This window comes from Cataglyphis hispanica, chromosome 3 (assembly GCF_021464435.1).
Source record: "Cataglyphis hispanica isolate Lineage 1 chromosome 3, ULB_Chis1_1.0, whole genome shotgun sequence".
In the NCBI taxonomy this organism is placed as follows: Eukaryota; Metazoa; Arthropoda; class Insecta; order Hymenoptera; family Formicidae; genus Cataglyphis; species Cataglyphis hispanica.
This window is the reverse complement of record NC_065956.1, coordinates 2060621-2077860: the sequence shown is the minus strand read 5'-3', so window position 1 is coordinate 2077860 and position 17240 is coordinate 2060621. Positions and strand designations below refer to the sequence as shown.

The following is a 17240-nucleotide window of genomic DNA, read 5'->3' as shown; positions in this document are numbered from 1 at the left end:
TTTAACTGAAACTTTAGATTTCTTTTCGCGTCATGTTACGTTTTATCATATTAAACAACTAATTAATTATAAAATATTAAACAAGTAATTAAACAACAACAGATTACACTAAAATTTAACATATATGCGTTCATTTTTTTATTAATCAACAAAAGCTTTATTACAAGCTATAATTATATAATAATAATAGGTTTTTTATTTACATTAGAAATATTTATATTATTCATGCAATTTTTTTTTATTATTTATAAAATATTAAATAAATTATAATTTATACATATCACTAAAATTTATACACATAAAATTATAATTTGTATAGAGTATAGAGCATTGTCTTTTAGTTTTTATATTTTATATTAACAAACAAAAATCATGTTTTTCAATTATATGGAAAAAAAGAAAAAAGAGAGGAATTATCTGTATATATTTGTAATGTTTTCTTATTTTCACTGCAAGTGAATACTATTATATTGAACTGGTCAAATATTTTTTCTAATGAGAATTTTCCTGAAATGTTAATTAATTCAATTTCGCTGGAAGTTTCAAACGCTATCCATCGTACAAGATACACTACGGGCGCTGATTAATAATGTTAAGTATCGTTATCTAGATATGCATCACCATCATGTGCATCCAGAAATGTATATTTGTAACTTAATTGAATACGTAACATGCAATTCTCAAAAGTCTCATAATGGAGACTATGTTATACACGTGTATTCATTAAACTGTACTAATTGTAAAAGCTTTTTATAATTATTGATCTATGTGTGTAAAGTACATTAAATAATTTTTTACATATATTGCTTGTTCATCATCCTTATAATTTAAAAAAAAAGTTTATTTAAAATAATTTTTTCTTTATATAACTGTGAGACATTTTTATATTTTGCATTTAAAACTTTTATTACTTGCAATGTATACATAAGATATTATAATAAATATTATAAAATATATATTATAAATAAAAAAATAAGATACTTTTATTGCATTGATTTTATCCGTGTCTGTATAAGAGTAGCACATATATTCGTGACAGTGTATTTAAGATACATCAATTGCGTGTTATATCTTTGAAAAAGAAAGAATGCACACAATGGGTACTAATAAAAATAGAACAATATGAAATAGAAAAAAAATGTTGATTTATTGGAATGTATTATTGTACATTTGTGGAACACTTTATTCGATAACCGAACAAATATGTGAAATGGTACGATCCAGTACGTTTGACTCTGCTAGAGATTATACTGAATATCGATTGAATACAAATGATACCAAAATCAAATCGCGATATTCCTATCGCGATTTGAGCATTTCCTTCATGGCTAACAGCGATTTCGAGGCAATAGTAGCTTTTCTATCATGTCACCATTAAAAAGGATCTATAGAAGCAAGTATGTATGTCTCCATTTTCTCATATTTTAGGATGATAAGTGTAAAACCGCGTATATCGACGAAAAAACAGTTGTTTTGTCCTATATAAAAGAAATTGATAAAGGAAAGATAAATGAAGCCCTACAGTCATAACGTGTGAGAAAATAAGCTCCATAAGTTTCGAGAGAATAAGAAAATAATTTATACTAAAATAAATATACAAGAACACCTGTGCACATATTTTTGTAAAACATAAAAATCATTAATTTTTTGCGATAATCTCTAAAGTAAATATTTTTTAATATAATTACAAAAATAAAACTTTAAATAGAATCTCAAATAAAATAAGTTATTTGTTCTTAGAAATAAAGAAATTAAAACGAATAAATAGTTTCCTTTTTAAATTGAGGCCTTCCTTATGAAAGTATTAATTAATATTCTCAGATGACCGTATCAGAAATAATATTATACAGCAGAAGATGTGTATGAAATGATTTCCTAATAAAAACTTACCTGTCAAATGAAATTACGACGAGAGTAAAAACACTGGAAGCGACAGTCACATGTGCTACAAAGTTGTTGATAGTGCAATATACTACTCCGAAGGGCCAATTAGAGTTGAGGAGGAAAATAAAGTTGAAGGCGCAGTTGAGCAATGACATCATAAGATCCGCCACGGAGAGATTTACCAAGAAGTAATTAGTGATGGTACGCATTCGCCGGTGAGCTGGAATAAAAAGTAAAAAAAAAATATATATATATTTATAGATAAAATTTATTTATCATAATATATTCGCGAATGTGTGAAAACACTTTAATACTTTTTTACTTTTGACTTTTTGATTTTTATTTTCTCCTTGAAAATTACAAATTTTCCATAGAAGTATTACCATGATTTCTGAAGCCAAGTTCATTTAAGCTTCCGCGCACATTCTACGTAGTCTTTGGTTGATATTAAAACTCTAAATACCTGTTGTCGCAAGAAAATTACTCATTTGGGTGTTTTAAAAAATAATATATCTGTAGTTGATTCTTTGTTATTTCGCAGGATTTATAACACTATAATGACACTTTAACGAAAGAATAACTGACTAAATATTGAGAGCAAATTAAATTATTTTGCTATAAAAAAAACTAAGCTGTCTTTCGTTTAGCAAGATATACTATGACAAATATTTTTGCTTAATTTTATAAGTTTATTATTTTAAACAATTATTTTTAATTAATATAATTTTATTTTTAAACAATTTGTTTTAAATTAAAATGTAAAGAATGTCAAGTATCATATTTCTTTTATCTTATTTTTAAAAAATCTATAGTGTATATATGATTGTACTATTATACACGTGATAATGTATCATGTGCTAGATTTCTAATATCACGTCGCATTGTTCGCTTAGAATTTAAAATACGAGTAGTTATTTTGAAACTCAAAGAATATTGTTATTACGCTTATCGTATCCACGTATGGAAATAGCTTAGTACATATACAATACAATATTGGTAAATAGCATATAAAGGTATTATAGTACCCAATATATCTATCAAGAAAATACTAGATGAAACGCTTGATATTAGTTTTTCAAGAATAATTAATATCTTTTCCAAAAAATACACTAACAAATTAAAAACTTCATAAGTTTATCATAAAAAGTTAAAAAAACTCATATTTTTTATACGAAACCAATACTTTAATGCTCAATAAAAAAAATAAAACACAAAATTTACAGAATGTTTCTGCAATACCAGAAATATATATTTATACTACATATTTTATAAAAAATATTTAGTATAATTAAAAATAAATAAATTAAAATTACTTATATGAAAAAATGTTTTTATTATTAGTCAACTGGATAAGATTACAGATTATCATCTTTTATATTGTTTGAATTTATTTCTTACATGTGTGTGTGTGAGTGTATGATATATATTTCCTAATATATTTCTTGATACATATTTAAAATATGTAAAAACATTTTCTTGTCGGACTATAATCTTCTAATGTATTTCTGAGTGTTAATGCATCATATCTTTTCAATAAAAAATAAATTTTTGCTTTTAAAAAAAAATAATATTTCTTATTCTCAATTTTTTGTAAAAATATAGTTTTAATTTTTATTTGGGGAAAAAGATTATTATATGCATATGCATAAAAATTACAAACTCAATTTAAATGTAAATATGAGAAAAAAGCTTTACTATTTTAACGTATTTTGTTACTTTAATAAACATTTTATAAAAACTATAAATATTCCCGATAGTACTCCCAACATTTATTATGTTAGAAAGAAATCTTCTTATCACATCTACATATCAAGTCACATTTTCAAAGTACAATTTGTCTCCGTCACATATAAATTTGATTTACGATGTTTGCTGATTTGCAATGTAAATAATTGCAAATATAAACTAACTGACAGACTTGTCATATGTATAATAACTTCTATTATTTCTATCATATATGTATAATAACATTTATCAATTAAATAATTTTTTATAGCGCAATCTTTTTATTATAACTTAAAAAAACTTATCCATCATTATTTAATAATAAATAAAATTTAATTCAGATATTTTATTTTATGTATTAATCTTTGAGAATGTAAATATATAATATAATAATATTTATACATATTTAAAGAAAATATTCTATTTGTGATATTTATAAATATATTTGATCTAACAATATATCTCTCTTTCTTTTCGAGAAACGAAATTTGTTACATTAGAGAAATTTTGTCTTTCAAAATAAATATTTGGAAAGTTATTTAATATTAAATTTATACAAATACATATATAATATTATCATATAGCTACACATGCAGTAAATTTTTATAAAATATTCAGAAATGTTATATATATTTATATATTTTATTATATCGTATTATTCTTATACATTTTCATACATACTGATAAATTTATTAGAAAATTAATCTTTATTTTTTAAATATACGTGCAAAAAAGAATGTACATTTAATAAATATATAAATATTTTGCTATACAATTATTAATAAAAAGAAGAAGAATATATATAATAAAATTATCCATTACTTTTGCAGTAATTAAAAAGTATAAACTTTTACATATGGACGCGTTAGATGATAATAAAACGACAATTGTTGAAGATTTACTTTTTTATTTCTAAGATTTATAGATATATGATTTATAGATCGTTAGACTTATTATCGTTGTGACTTTTACAAAAGTCATAATCAAGCTCGTGTATGATATTCATTTTTCAAAAGGTAAAATTATGTCACTAGTTTCAATGCAATATGCTTCGTGCAAATAAGAATAAAAACTTAAGGTTAATACATTTCAATATGCAAGTAATAGCATATTTTGCAATTGATGTGAAAGTTGTACATTGCACATTGTAAAATTATGTTCACACAAATATAGTAAAATTTTCTTTTAAACAATTATTTTTAATTACGAAGTCAATCCTATGCAATATTTTGAAAATAAAATGAATTATAAAAATATAGAAGTAGAACTTCTTTCTTATCAATTCACAGAAGTGTATCTTGCTTCAATAAAAAATTTTGTGTATCCGAACAAATAATCATTATCAATGTCCATAGAAAATCAACTTTTTTCAAATCATATATTGAAACATATATATATATATATATATATATATATATATATATATATATATGTTTGTGTGTGTGTATGTATGTATGTATATCAAATAACTATGAAATGTATTTCGTAGAAATCTCAATTACTGACGCAGCATTTAATAAAGATGTCGTAATCATATATCTTCTTGTTAGAAAATTAGGATTCTCATGAAATGCCATGTTCTACACAAACACTTCGAAATAAACATCTTAATTTACTATTGCTCACAAATGATGAGAATTGATTTGCAACGTGAATAGATTGAATTTATTCATGCAGAAATCTCGACGCTATGGAAACTTGGAGTATAATACGGATTAACGACAATTGTGTGTATCTCTGTGTGTGTGTATGTGTGTGTGTATGTGTGTGTGTGTGCATCAATAAATGATCAAGAAACATTATTTAATATAAAACACGATAAAAACATAATAAATTTTGCATACTGATCAACTTCAAACCTGCTATTAACAAAAGGCTTCTGAGAGGTGATACTACAAGGTTTCATAGTAATCAAGCAAATAGCAGTACTTGTACGGCGTATAGAAAATCAATCTCCTTTTCTCCCGGACTGACGGTGTATATGTATATGTATATATATATATATATATATATATATATATATATAACATAATAACATATTATACGTAACATATTATACATAATATATAATGCGTTGAGATCACATATTGCAGTTTTATTAAATAAAAATTATGTTGGCTATCTTTTATCAACAGAGCTTTCGTGTATATTTTGTTCCACTAAAATATTTATATACTTCTTGCCATTTCTCGCCGCTTTAAAAGCGTAATAATAAATGACAAAATTTAAAGTATTGCGTAATTTTATTTTTTTTTTTTAATATTTTTTAAGTGCGCACAGTTAAGAGCGATCATAAGTAGCATAATTAAGCATCTTGTCCGTTTTAGACGTAGATATATATATATATATATATATATATATATATATATATATATATATATATATAAAAACATCAATTAAGCACTTCTGCACAACTCAGGAATTTCGATATAAACACAATATTAAGCATTGCAATACGCAAGTATTCAGTATAATCCTAGAGGTATTTCAATTTAAACATAATAATAATGCAGTTATAACAAAATTAGGTTTTTACATCCCAAATGTGTACATTTTGATGTACATAATATATCAAATAATATATCAAATAAAACAATATTTAATATATTTTTGTAACTAATTCTCATAATGTGATAACTATTGCAATTTCTGTGCGTAATACCGTTGCATATGCCATTGCGTATTTAATAGATTCTCTTACTTAATTATATCATATGGTTATAAACTATGGTTATAAATAAATCATATGGTTATATTTTTAATAGATTAATTTAATGTAATTTTTTTGCTTTAATTCTGCATCATTTTCAAAATCATAGCGATTCAATTTAATTAGCTCCGGTACATAGGTGCAGCAGGATGCAAGCTATTGCATATGTATATTAACTCTTGCACATGATGTCCACCATAGATATCTCTAATGTCACTCACCAAACATATCTTGTCAAGATAGAAATCTTCTCCAATCAGCTTATTAACGTTTCATCTTTGAGAACAGTAGATTATAATATCACTGCTAGTTCGCATGACGAATTTAAATCTTTTAATGCGTTCTATGCGCCGATTTATTTCAATTCTACGCTAATGTTAATACATAAGCAAATTTTTGTTTTTACATTTTTTATTATGCTATTAACATTTCCTTTTATTTTATATTTATGCTATTTTTTTCTGTTTGAATAGAAAAACTCAAATTTTATTATTTTATTATTCACTTATTGTCATACATATTTAAAATTTATGAACTTTTAATAAAATTTTACAATATTTACGCTGAGTAAAATTGTTACAATAAATATGTTTACATGTGTAAGAAAATATATAGTTGTATATTTATATCCAAACAAGATTAACTTTTTTCAAACGGTTATCTCTCTTTTGCAAATCGTTTTCAAAACTTTGTGCTTTGCTAACATTTTATTAAATCGATAAAGTGAACAAGACAGACAAATTTTGAAATAATATAAAAGTAACTGACAACAATAATAATAATCTGTGTGAAATAGCATTAGAGTTTATAACATATTCTGCTTTTTTTTAACATTAGAATCTTATTGTTAGCATATATATATATATATATATATATATATATATATATATATATATATATAATTATATATTTTAATTGTATTATTTTCTATACTATTATATTATTATGACTATAATTAAAGAAATGTAATATTGCAATCGTGTTATTATAAAATAGCAACTAATAAATTTTTAAGAAATTTGTTTAAAAAGAAAAACACTCGCAAATGCAATACGCATAATATAAATGATTATTACATTATACTTATTATAATTAACATAATATTTATTATAATTAACGTAATATTTTGTAGCAAAAAAATTGTCGATTTCATCGAATCTTTTAAGTTTATGCATTTCATTCATTAAAACTTATTATTTCATTTATTTAAATTTCCTGTTTTTTCCTGAATTTATAATTAATCTTACAAACATTAATTATAATTTACTTATAAAATTTACTTAAGAAAATTTTAAATTTAGTTTTTATTCTTTAAAAATTCTGATTATAAAAGAAACAGAGAAACAGAGAGAAAGACAGAGAATTAAACTACGACTATAATTGAAATTAATCAATATTGAAACTAATCATAAGCTTCACAAACATAAGCTAATGGACTATAAATAAATCTTAACAGATTAAATGCACGTATGTTTCAAGGCTTAATATCATAGATATCGAGTATAATATATTTTGGATATTCTACATATGGAACTCACTTATTGATCAAACGTCCTTTATTGAATTGCGATTTGCATACGAACAAAGAGAAATATAATATTAATGTTTGATAGTGCACAAATATTAAGTTGAATATTGAAAGATTTATATTTATCAAAGCTGCAAGCTTATAAGTTGCAAGTAACTGAATTTTCTTCACACAGTAGAAATGGAATAATCTTTCATCCATTGTCTAGATCGCGTTGAAGCTCACAGAATTCTCTAGAGAAATTGCATTTCTATACATTCCGTCCAAAAGCTTCTTCTGTTTCAATGATTGTCTTGTACTTGCACAAAATTGAGAGCGAAGTCAAATTTATAGTAATCCAATAGCGCAAATGTAAATTTATGAACACAAATCCCCACGAGCCATTTCGCGATGGCAGGATTTATAGAAATATAAATGTCGAGTTTATTAGATGTACATCGTAAGCAGAAACAGTTGCGTGTATTATAATTCTATTTTAATATTTAGAAAATGTACATCTAATGTTAACGTTGCAATCGACGAAAATAATTCTGGTTATGAAAATATTAATTGATAACAAAATCTAGTTTGTTAATAAAAGAATACCTTCCATCACTATTTCAGACTTTTATACATTTTAGATAAAAGTATATTTATTAATAAATGCTTCTATAATAAAATTTTTTTGAAAAGATATAATTATGCATAGACATCAGGAAATGGAATGTCTATTATTGTCTACAGTAAACAACAAGTGTCTAGTTACATATTCTTGTATAACAGCAGAATATGGATTGAATTACACGAAGCCATAAAGAATAAACTCAACATGTTCGAAAATTATATAATAATTATATAAAACTATATAAACTTTAATTACAAATTAAAAAAATAATGTTAAATAAAAGATATAAACAAAAAAGCATAATAATTAAAAATTACACTACTTTCCAAAATAAAATTAATATAATTGAATATATATTATACAATCAATACTTATCTTTTATTTAATAAGATATTGCTTTCAATAAAATCTATTATGCCTTTTTTTATCGATAATATTAAATGTTTTGCATTAATAATCTTAAAATGAAAATTTTAACGTAATTATTTGATAGAATTTGATATAATCGTTAGCTTTTGACATAATTAATTAAAATGAATATTAATATCCGTTATATACATTATATATACACGTGCGATAAAATCTTTAAGAGATTTAAATCTAATATTTTTCAATCTTTCATAAATATTCAAAAAATTCCACATTGCCTGCACGGCTTTTGAAGATAAGTATTGTAAAATTATGTCAAATAACTGATAAATATATTACACATTCTTTGTATTAAAAAATCTATATATCTATATAAATTTGTATCAATATATGTACACAAAATTTTTTGGAGTAAGTATTTTCAATTAAATTCTTATTAGATATTTCACTTTTGAATGCGTTAGATACATATGTTTGATTGCAATAATTAGATTATGCGTGTTGCTAAATCAATTAAAATGGCATTAGGTAAATGGAAACGCACTTTGGAAACTGTGCATAAATTTGTATTTGACGCTAAAACATCATTTATCTGTGATTGAAAAAAATATTAATTACTATAAATTAATTATAAATATTACTTATATATAATATTTATTCAAATCTATTTTTATAAAATATATCTATTTTTATAAATCTATTTTTATAAAAATATAATTCTTAAACATTACATGTACACAAGGCATAAATTCTTATAAATCGATAACAAGTTTATAAGATTTATATTTTTATGAAATTTATTAGATTATGGTATGCATCTTCCACGAAAGAAAACGTTTATTTATGACTTTTTTGTTTTATAATTACGTTTTATTTTGCCATCTTTATTTTATTATTATTACGTGTTTTTCATAGAAAATTTCACAAAATGAATGAATAAATTATTTATTTGAATAAATTATTTATCTTTGCGATTTAAATTATTGAAAGATTGCACTGTAAATTTATATGGCAAAGTAAATAAAATTTTATAAATAGTAAATGCAGCTATTACAATTATATTCATCGTGGTTTTCTTTTTCGTTAAATTCCGTCATGTCACTCAACGGATAAAATTTCATTAACTCGCTATCCTCCATCCGTGTAATCACTTTCTTCGACCACGACACTGGATTAAATCAGGAAGCTTATTGTTATTACATTAAAATACAATTTTTATTAATTATTATAGACAAATATGCATTTTTAGATATTTATGAAACATTTACATATGCAGATACATATATAAATATTGCTCTTTTGGCAAAATAATTTTAGGCTAAAAATTAATTTTTACTTTTAATAAAATAAATAAAAATATAGCAACATTTATATTTCACATAAAAGTTTGCGATATCATAATTAAAATAATTCATAATAATATGCGCAAATTTTGGCAAACATGCATTAATTGTGAATAATAATTTATTAAATAAAACTGATAAGAGCGTATGCATAATTTAAATTTATAAATAATAAACAGTGTGTTTGTGTGTATGTGTGTGTATGTTGAGTAATATGCTTTTTAAATAAATCGTAAAATGTTTAACAAAACATAGTTATCCGATCATAATTATCTCTGTGTAATATGTGATATCTTCTGTTCAAACATCTATAAGTAATACGATCTTACTCCGAAATTCTATCAAAGAGAGAAAATCTATACACAATCTGTACATGACTTGTACACGACCTGTACATGACTTGTACACGACCTGTACATGTTCGTTCTGCTCGAGGAAGATAAAATGCTTCAGTTCAAAGGATTATTAGCAGAATATTATTTTCAAAAACGCACTAATGCTACTTCTTGCGATAATAAAAATATCCTGTTTTACTTGTCCTGTGTCTTTAATAAGAGCCTTTGTTTATAAAGCACGAGAGGTTTGTTCCGGAAATCAATATTAAAATCAGTTTCAGAATTTCTAATCTTCCTGGATTATCTTAAAAATTTTATAACTTATGTAATTGAGAATATATTGAATTCATATAGATAAAAATATATTTTACACATGTGTTACTTGCAATTATGATCAACATGATCTTATTATGATAATGGAACAATGTTTATGAAGATCTCTTTAAATGACATATAAATTCGCCATAAAATTTTTCCAATGAAAAACCTACTTAGGATCTAACAGATCCTTATGATGTTCTAGTATTCTTATTCTTGTAATATTCTAGTGACACATAAAATTTATAAATAGAATTTTCTCTTATAAATCGTGAAGATAGATTATAGATTATTTAAACAATCTTTAAAAATGTTTTAAAAGCTTTAAAGATGTTAAAAGCTTTAAATTATTCCTTTCTTTGGTTAAATAATTATTTGTTCATTATATATAGACTTTAATAAATTAATTAATAACTCCCATTTTTTAATTATTTTTTAACTATTTTTTATATTGATTAGAGATAAAAAATTGTTACAAAACAAATAGAAAATAACCGATTTAAGATAATAAATAAAATAATTAAAAAAATACAATTAAAATTAATACATTTTTAAATTCGAGAAAAATATATGAGAATTTATTACCAATGACAAAACTTGTTAATTGGGATAAACGCTTTAATTTTAAATATTAAGCAAATCTTAGTACAATATTGTACAATATCAGTAAAAATTTACATAAAGCAACAAGCCTCATAAAACGCACAGCTAGATAAGCCTAATAAAAGGCATAAGTAAAGCCATCTTGCTTATTCGTAGCAGAAATTTTTTATAGACTAAAACATTATGGCGTATAAAGCTTTTCCTCTCTTATAGCAACCCTTTTGGTCATTACTTATCACGACAAAGCACAATCTTGTCATTGCAAATCCTACCTTTCGGCATGAACAGAATCTAGGATCAACATTTCTAGAGGAAATGTGGTCACGCGTAATAAAACCAGATTTCCACGAAATTTTATGTCCGTGCCAAAGCGTTTAATCTACTCAAAGTTTTCTTATCAATAAAAACTTCCTTGGCCACATTCACAGATCATGCACGGCAAAAGTTTCTCACAGAAATCCACTGAGATATGAAGAAGCACTCGAAATGATGCGTAAAACATCGCAGTTTCTTTAGTGGCAAAACTCCCGCTCGTAAATATTCTTTCTTTTTATTCTACATTTAATAACATATTGTTCTTGTAGATGTAGACGAAAAGAAAATACAATCCTGATATGTCATATATTTTAATACGACTTATATTTTCCTATTTTTGTTATATGATGTATAAGTGCAGGTTTTAGATAATGCTTTACAATAGAAAATTGTAACTTAAGATAAAATTTGTAAAATTTAAAATTTAGAGATCTTCGTTAGTTATATAATATTGTAATCGTAATGTACATATAATATTGTAACTATACATATTAAAAAGTTTTAAATTTTATGCGGTTTATTATCACAAAGCCTTACTTCGATTCTAATTTGTTATCCGATACGAAGTTAAGAACTATTGAACAAAAGAAAAAGTTATATCATATATATAATATTTTTTATATTTTTTTAATTTTTATATTAATATAACAAGATAACTAAACAAAATAAGATGATTTAAATATTTGAACAAAAGATGAGCCAATATTGCAATAAATTATACTCATTAAGCTTTTTGAAAAATGAAACATTTATGTGTGATGGACATCTTCCGATAACCATCTGATGTCCTCATAAGGATTTGTGTCCAGATGTTCTACGCGCCACAAGATATAAGACTAAGCGACTAAGATAAACCACAATCTTTAAATTCGTTTTCACCACATGGCGAGAAAAGTTGTTCTACTATGTAGCGTTTGGCTAATCAACATCGATTTCACAGAATTTATTATCCCCTAATTACTAACCTGGCTCGAGAAAAGTTTAACTATATTTAATTTTTTTACTTATTGGAAAAGCAACGAACAAATTTTATATATTTCCAGTTTACAAATCTTTGACTCATAATATTTTTAGATATCTTCCATACATGCGTGCGCATATCTTATGTCTAACAGTATTTTTTTTTATTATCTATATATATAGTTTCAAAAGAGAAAAAAAACGAAAAAAATGAGAGAAAGAAATAGACTGAGAAAATAATAAATAAATGTAAGCATTCTACATTACGACAAGCATTCTACTTTAAGACAAAGCTTTACCACAATAAATCTCGTATAAAAAAAATTTATGCAACATTGCATAATAGTATATATATATATATATATATATATATATATATATATATATATATCATGTACACTTTATTTAAGATTGTATAACACATACATTTTTGTTATTGCAATTACAATTGTATTGAAACGCTGCGCGTTACCTTATAAGCGCATACAATTACTTCTATCTGGATTCACGATAGTTTCTAAAGATTGCGAAAATAAAAAATAAACAAAAATAAGCATGCAATTAAAATGGTATTATTCGTGGTTTCCGTTCATTCAAATGCTAAACAGGTAGATTATATGCAAATGATAAATGCTTCTAAACGCTTAATGCAATTTTCTTTTTGCGTCATCCAATTTCAGAGCGAGAGTGAGTGAATTTTAATTGTACGGAGGCTGCTGTAATTAGTACCTGCTAGAAAATTTAATTATATAGCTAATGAATAAGTTTTTATTTGATGCATATTCTATAAGATAGTACGGTTTAATTTGATTATTGAGAGATTTATATTGTACCATAAATAACAAGTAAAAATTTATGAAAAAAGATATTATCAAAAGCCGATTTTATTTATAGCACATTTTATATAGGATTTTGCAGCTACTTCCGCTGTTTCACAAAAAATAAAAATAAACTGAATAAATTGCATTATTGTATCATTTAATTATAAGGAAGATACAATTTTCCTATAAATAATCTATTTAAAAATTTATATATACGATATATATAGTAAATAGCGCGTGAGAAGATATTAATATCATCAAAATTAAATTTTGTATATTTAGATACTTAATAAATATAAAATATTAATTATTTTGTTAAGTATTAACGTTAAATATTTGTCTTTAATTATTTATTTTTATTATATTTTTAGAATTATATGATTACCAGTAAAATGACAAGTAAAATCAATAAGTAAATAAATAAGTCAGATTAGACCAGCTGATAGATTTCAAAATAAGTATTCATTAAGATTATTTATATGATCAGTTTCTACCCTAAGAAAGTATTTAATTCAGAACGTGAGTTGCACAAGAAGATGTTTTATTATCGATTCGTTACAATTGGAACAAATCACTTCTGATTAAGAATGCTTGTCATGGCAGGTCATATCAAAACAATTGCTCATACATATAAAAAATAAAGAAATAATAATAATAAATACCAATAATAAATACCAATTAATAGATATATACAGAGTGTTTAAAAAATGTGGTACTAAATTTTAAGAGTATGTAGTACTCGTAAAAACAATCCAAAAAGTCTCAAGTGTGTTCCAATAATCATTTATTTCCGAGTTATAAAGCATTTTTTGTTATTATAGATAGAACTTATTTCGAATATGCATTGTATGATATATTTATACGCGGTACAATTGCATGATCACTTCGCTCATCGGATTTAAATCTGTTAAACTTTTATTTATGGAAACATTTAAAGAGCATGATGCACACTACATCAGTAAACATTGAATAAACTGCTACAGAAAATTGAAAACTGTTGTCAATAAATATAAAATAAACTTGAAATCTAAATATGTTCGATCTTCAATAAGAACGCGTGCCGAATGCTGTGTTGAAATAAACGGAGGTACATCTGCTGTAGATTGAATAAATGTTTTATAACTTGGTAATAAATGATATTTGGAGTACTACTTGTTAGACTTTTTAAATTGCTTTTATGAATATTACATACTTTGAAAGTTTGGTACCACTTTTTTTTAACACTTTATATATAATTTTGTTTATTTATAATTTTTTTTGATTAATTGTAAAACTAATAAATTCGGAAAAAAATAAAAAGCTGTATATATATATATATATATATATATATATATATATATATATATATATATATATATCTTTGAACAGAAACCAATAATTCAATACTATCATAAAACATTGCTATAATATAACATTGAAATTAATGCATATATATTGAATGATTTACAATTTGGCAGTATTTGTTTAAAACTTTGTGTGTATATGTGAATGTGTGTCGATGTGTGCACAATCTTACATTAGATAAAATTTATGTAAACTGTAGCCATTAAAGTACTTTCTTTATGTGAATAGGGTGACATGTTTTATCATATTACATAAAAAAGCTTTAATGGCTAATAAAATAATAATCGTAATATTTTTAGGATATATGTAGATTAATTTTTATTAAAATCTTTATCAATATCTAACATTTAAACAAGACGAAACGAGAATTTTTTGATCATGCATCCATCATTTAAAAAATATAAATATAAATATATTATCAGATTAGGGTTTTGGCATAGTAAGTATACTTACTGAGGATATGTAACAAGAACTGTCCACAAGAATGAAACTTTTAGATATAATCAATCTGCATTTAGAGATTGAAAAAGAAAAAAATTAATGTAAGAAAAAAAAAGTAAATATATTCACAAGAAAAACCACTTTTGTAATTAATAAAATTAATAATACTTAATTAATAAATATTTTTATATACTGATGAAACACTCTAACTAGCATCAGCAATTTTCGAAACTAAATTATTCAAGTAATAAAAAAAAGCGCAATTATATTTTTTTCATTTTAATTAAATTATAATTTTATTAATATTATTAGTTTAATCAGCTTTTCAATATATTCAATGTTTCTCATCTATGATAGCATGTAAATGACGTTCTTACCATTATTCAATCAATATTGCAATTTTCTTGAAATTACTGATAAATTATTAATTTTATCATCATTAATATTGTAATATTCTTAGAATATATACAATATGTATTTTTTTTTAGTATTTTTTATTGATTAATCTAACATTTAAGCAAAATGAAACAGAAACTTTTCATGCATCCATCATATAGAAAATATAAGTCACCAGTTAGAGCCATGGCGTAGTATATCTATTAAGAATTTGTAACAAGATCTGTCATCAGAACTGTCAAATTCTCAGATATAATCAATCTTAAATAAAAATCTTAATGTATTTAATTTGATTTAATTTGCCTTTTATCTTAAAACTAATTTATTACGAAAGCAAATTAAATTAATAATTACGAGAAATTAAATGTAAAATTCATATTTGTAATAATAACTTGAGTTTTATTTTTAAATAAGTTATATGTATAGGAACGGAAAGTTTACTAACAAGATGGAAATTTCTCACATATGCCGTATCACGTTCGCGCAATTTTCTTACCAAGTACGATCCACATTACGATGATATTGCCACTAGTTGCAACCAACAGTATCACTGCAAATATCAGCGACCAGAAGAGCTTCTGCCACCATGGTAGATCAAATGGTCGTTCCTGATTGACGAAAATACAATCCAAAAGCGCCTCTCGAAGAGCGTTAGGTCGAGTTGATCTGTTTAATGCCTCATCAAAAAAATGACGGAATTCATTACGATTAACTTTCAAAAGCACGGTAATATTAAGCTCCAGGATCCATGCACTGCAATTGTATAGACGTTCCAGAGTCATGTTATTCATGCTTGTGAGAGTCGTCATGGATTATTATGTGGACAATATGTCCTGGAGGACTTTATTATATCACTCTGTATTGGAGCTGCCTTCGAAGCTCCAATAGCATATCGAATTGATTTTATCTGATGTTATCGACGGCACGTGCAATAAACTGGCGTATGTTTGACCATCATTAGTGGTTTAACGTCGTTTGTTATCAGGAAAACGTGCACGGCTTTGTACGGCTAAACTTGAATTTACGACACTTGATCGAAAGTCTTATATAATTCTTTGTTTAATCAATGTGATCGACATTAATGGTTTTCCAATATACAAGGTTTGTTAAAATTGCCAAGTATATATTTTATTCGTGTTCTTTCTCGATTTATCTTTTATTATCAAATATTCTTTTAAACTTATTGTCCCCGCATAGTAATGAGATTGTCTTCAAAGTCGGAATAAACGCTGTTTGTAATAATCGTATTTTATATCACTTTATTTTTGAGAAACTTCCCGGATAACAAGCTTACCTCGAAACCAACTGTTGAAAATATAAAAATCTATTTCCATAAATCAAAGCTGAAAGTTTTGCATAAGTTTTACAATTATATAAATTGACAGGTAAAATCTTTTAAGAATTTTTTTATCCAGATAAAAATTTCACATTTATTTCACTCTTTTTTAATTTTACCGGATTAGTTATTATATTATTTATATAACGTAGTGCTTTATTACATATAATATTTAAGTATTTAGTGTTAAGTTTTTAGATAAATACAA

The 17240-nt window shown here is 24.3% G+C and overlaps 1 protein-coding gene across 2 annotated transcripts in view; it reads right to left on the bottom strand.

The window, feature by feature from the left end:
* LOC126859343 (tachykinin-like peptides receptor 86C) overlaps positions 1-16836 on the bottom strand; it is a 38887-nt gene extending 22051 nt beyond the window's left edge. For both annotated transcript variants that reach the window (XM_050610494.1, XM_050610495.1), the window contains exons 1-2: positions 16193-16836; positions 1891-2104 (exon numbers count right to left, since the gene is read on the bottom strand). In XM_050610494.1, the coding sequence (XP_050466451.1) occupies positions 1891-2104; positions 16193-16505 (527 nt within the window). In that variant the 5' untranslated portion in view covers positions 16506-16836. The remainder of the gene's footprint in view (positions 1-1890; positions 2105-16192) is intronic.
* Between the last annotated feature and the right edge of the window lie 404 nt (positions 16837-17240).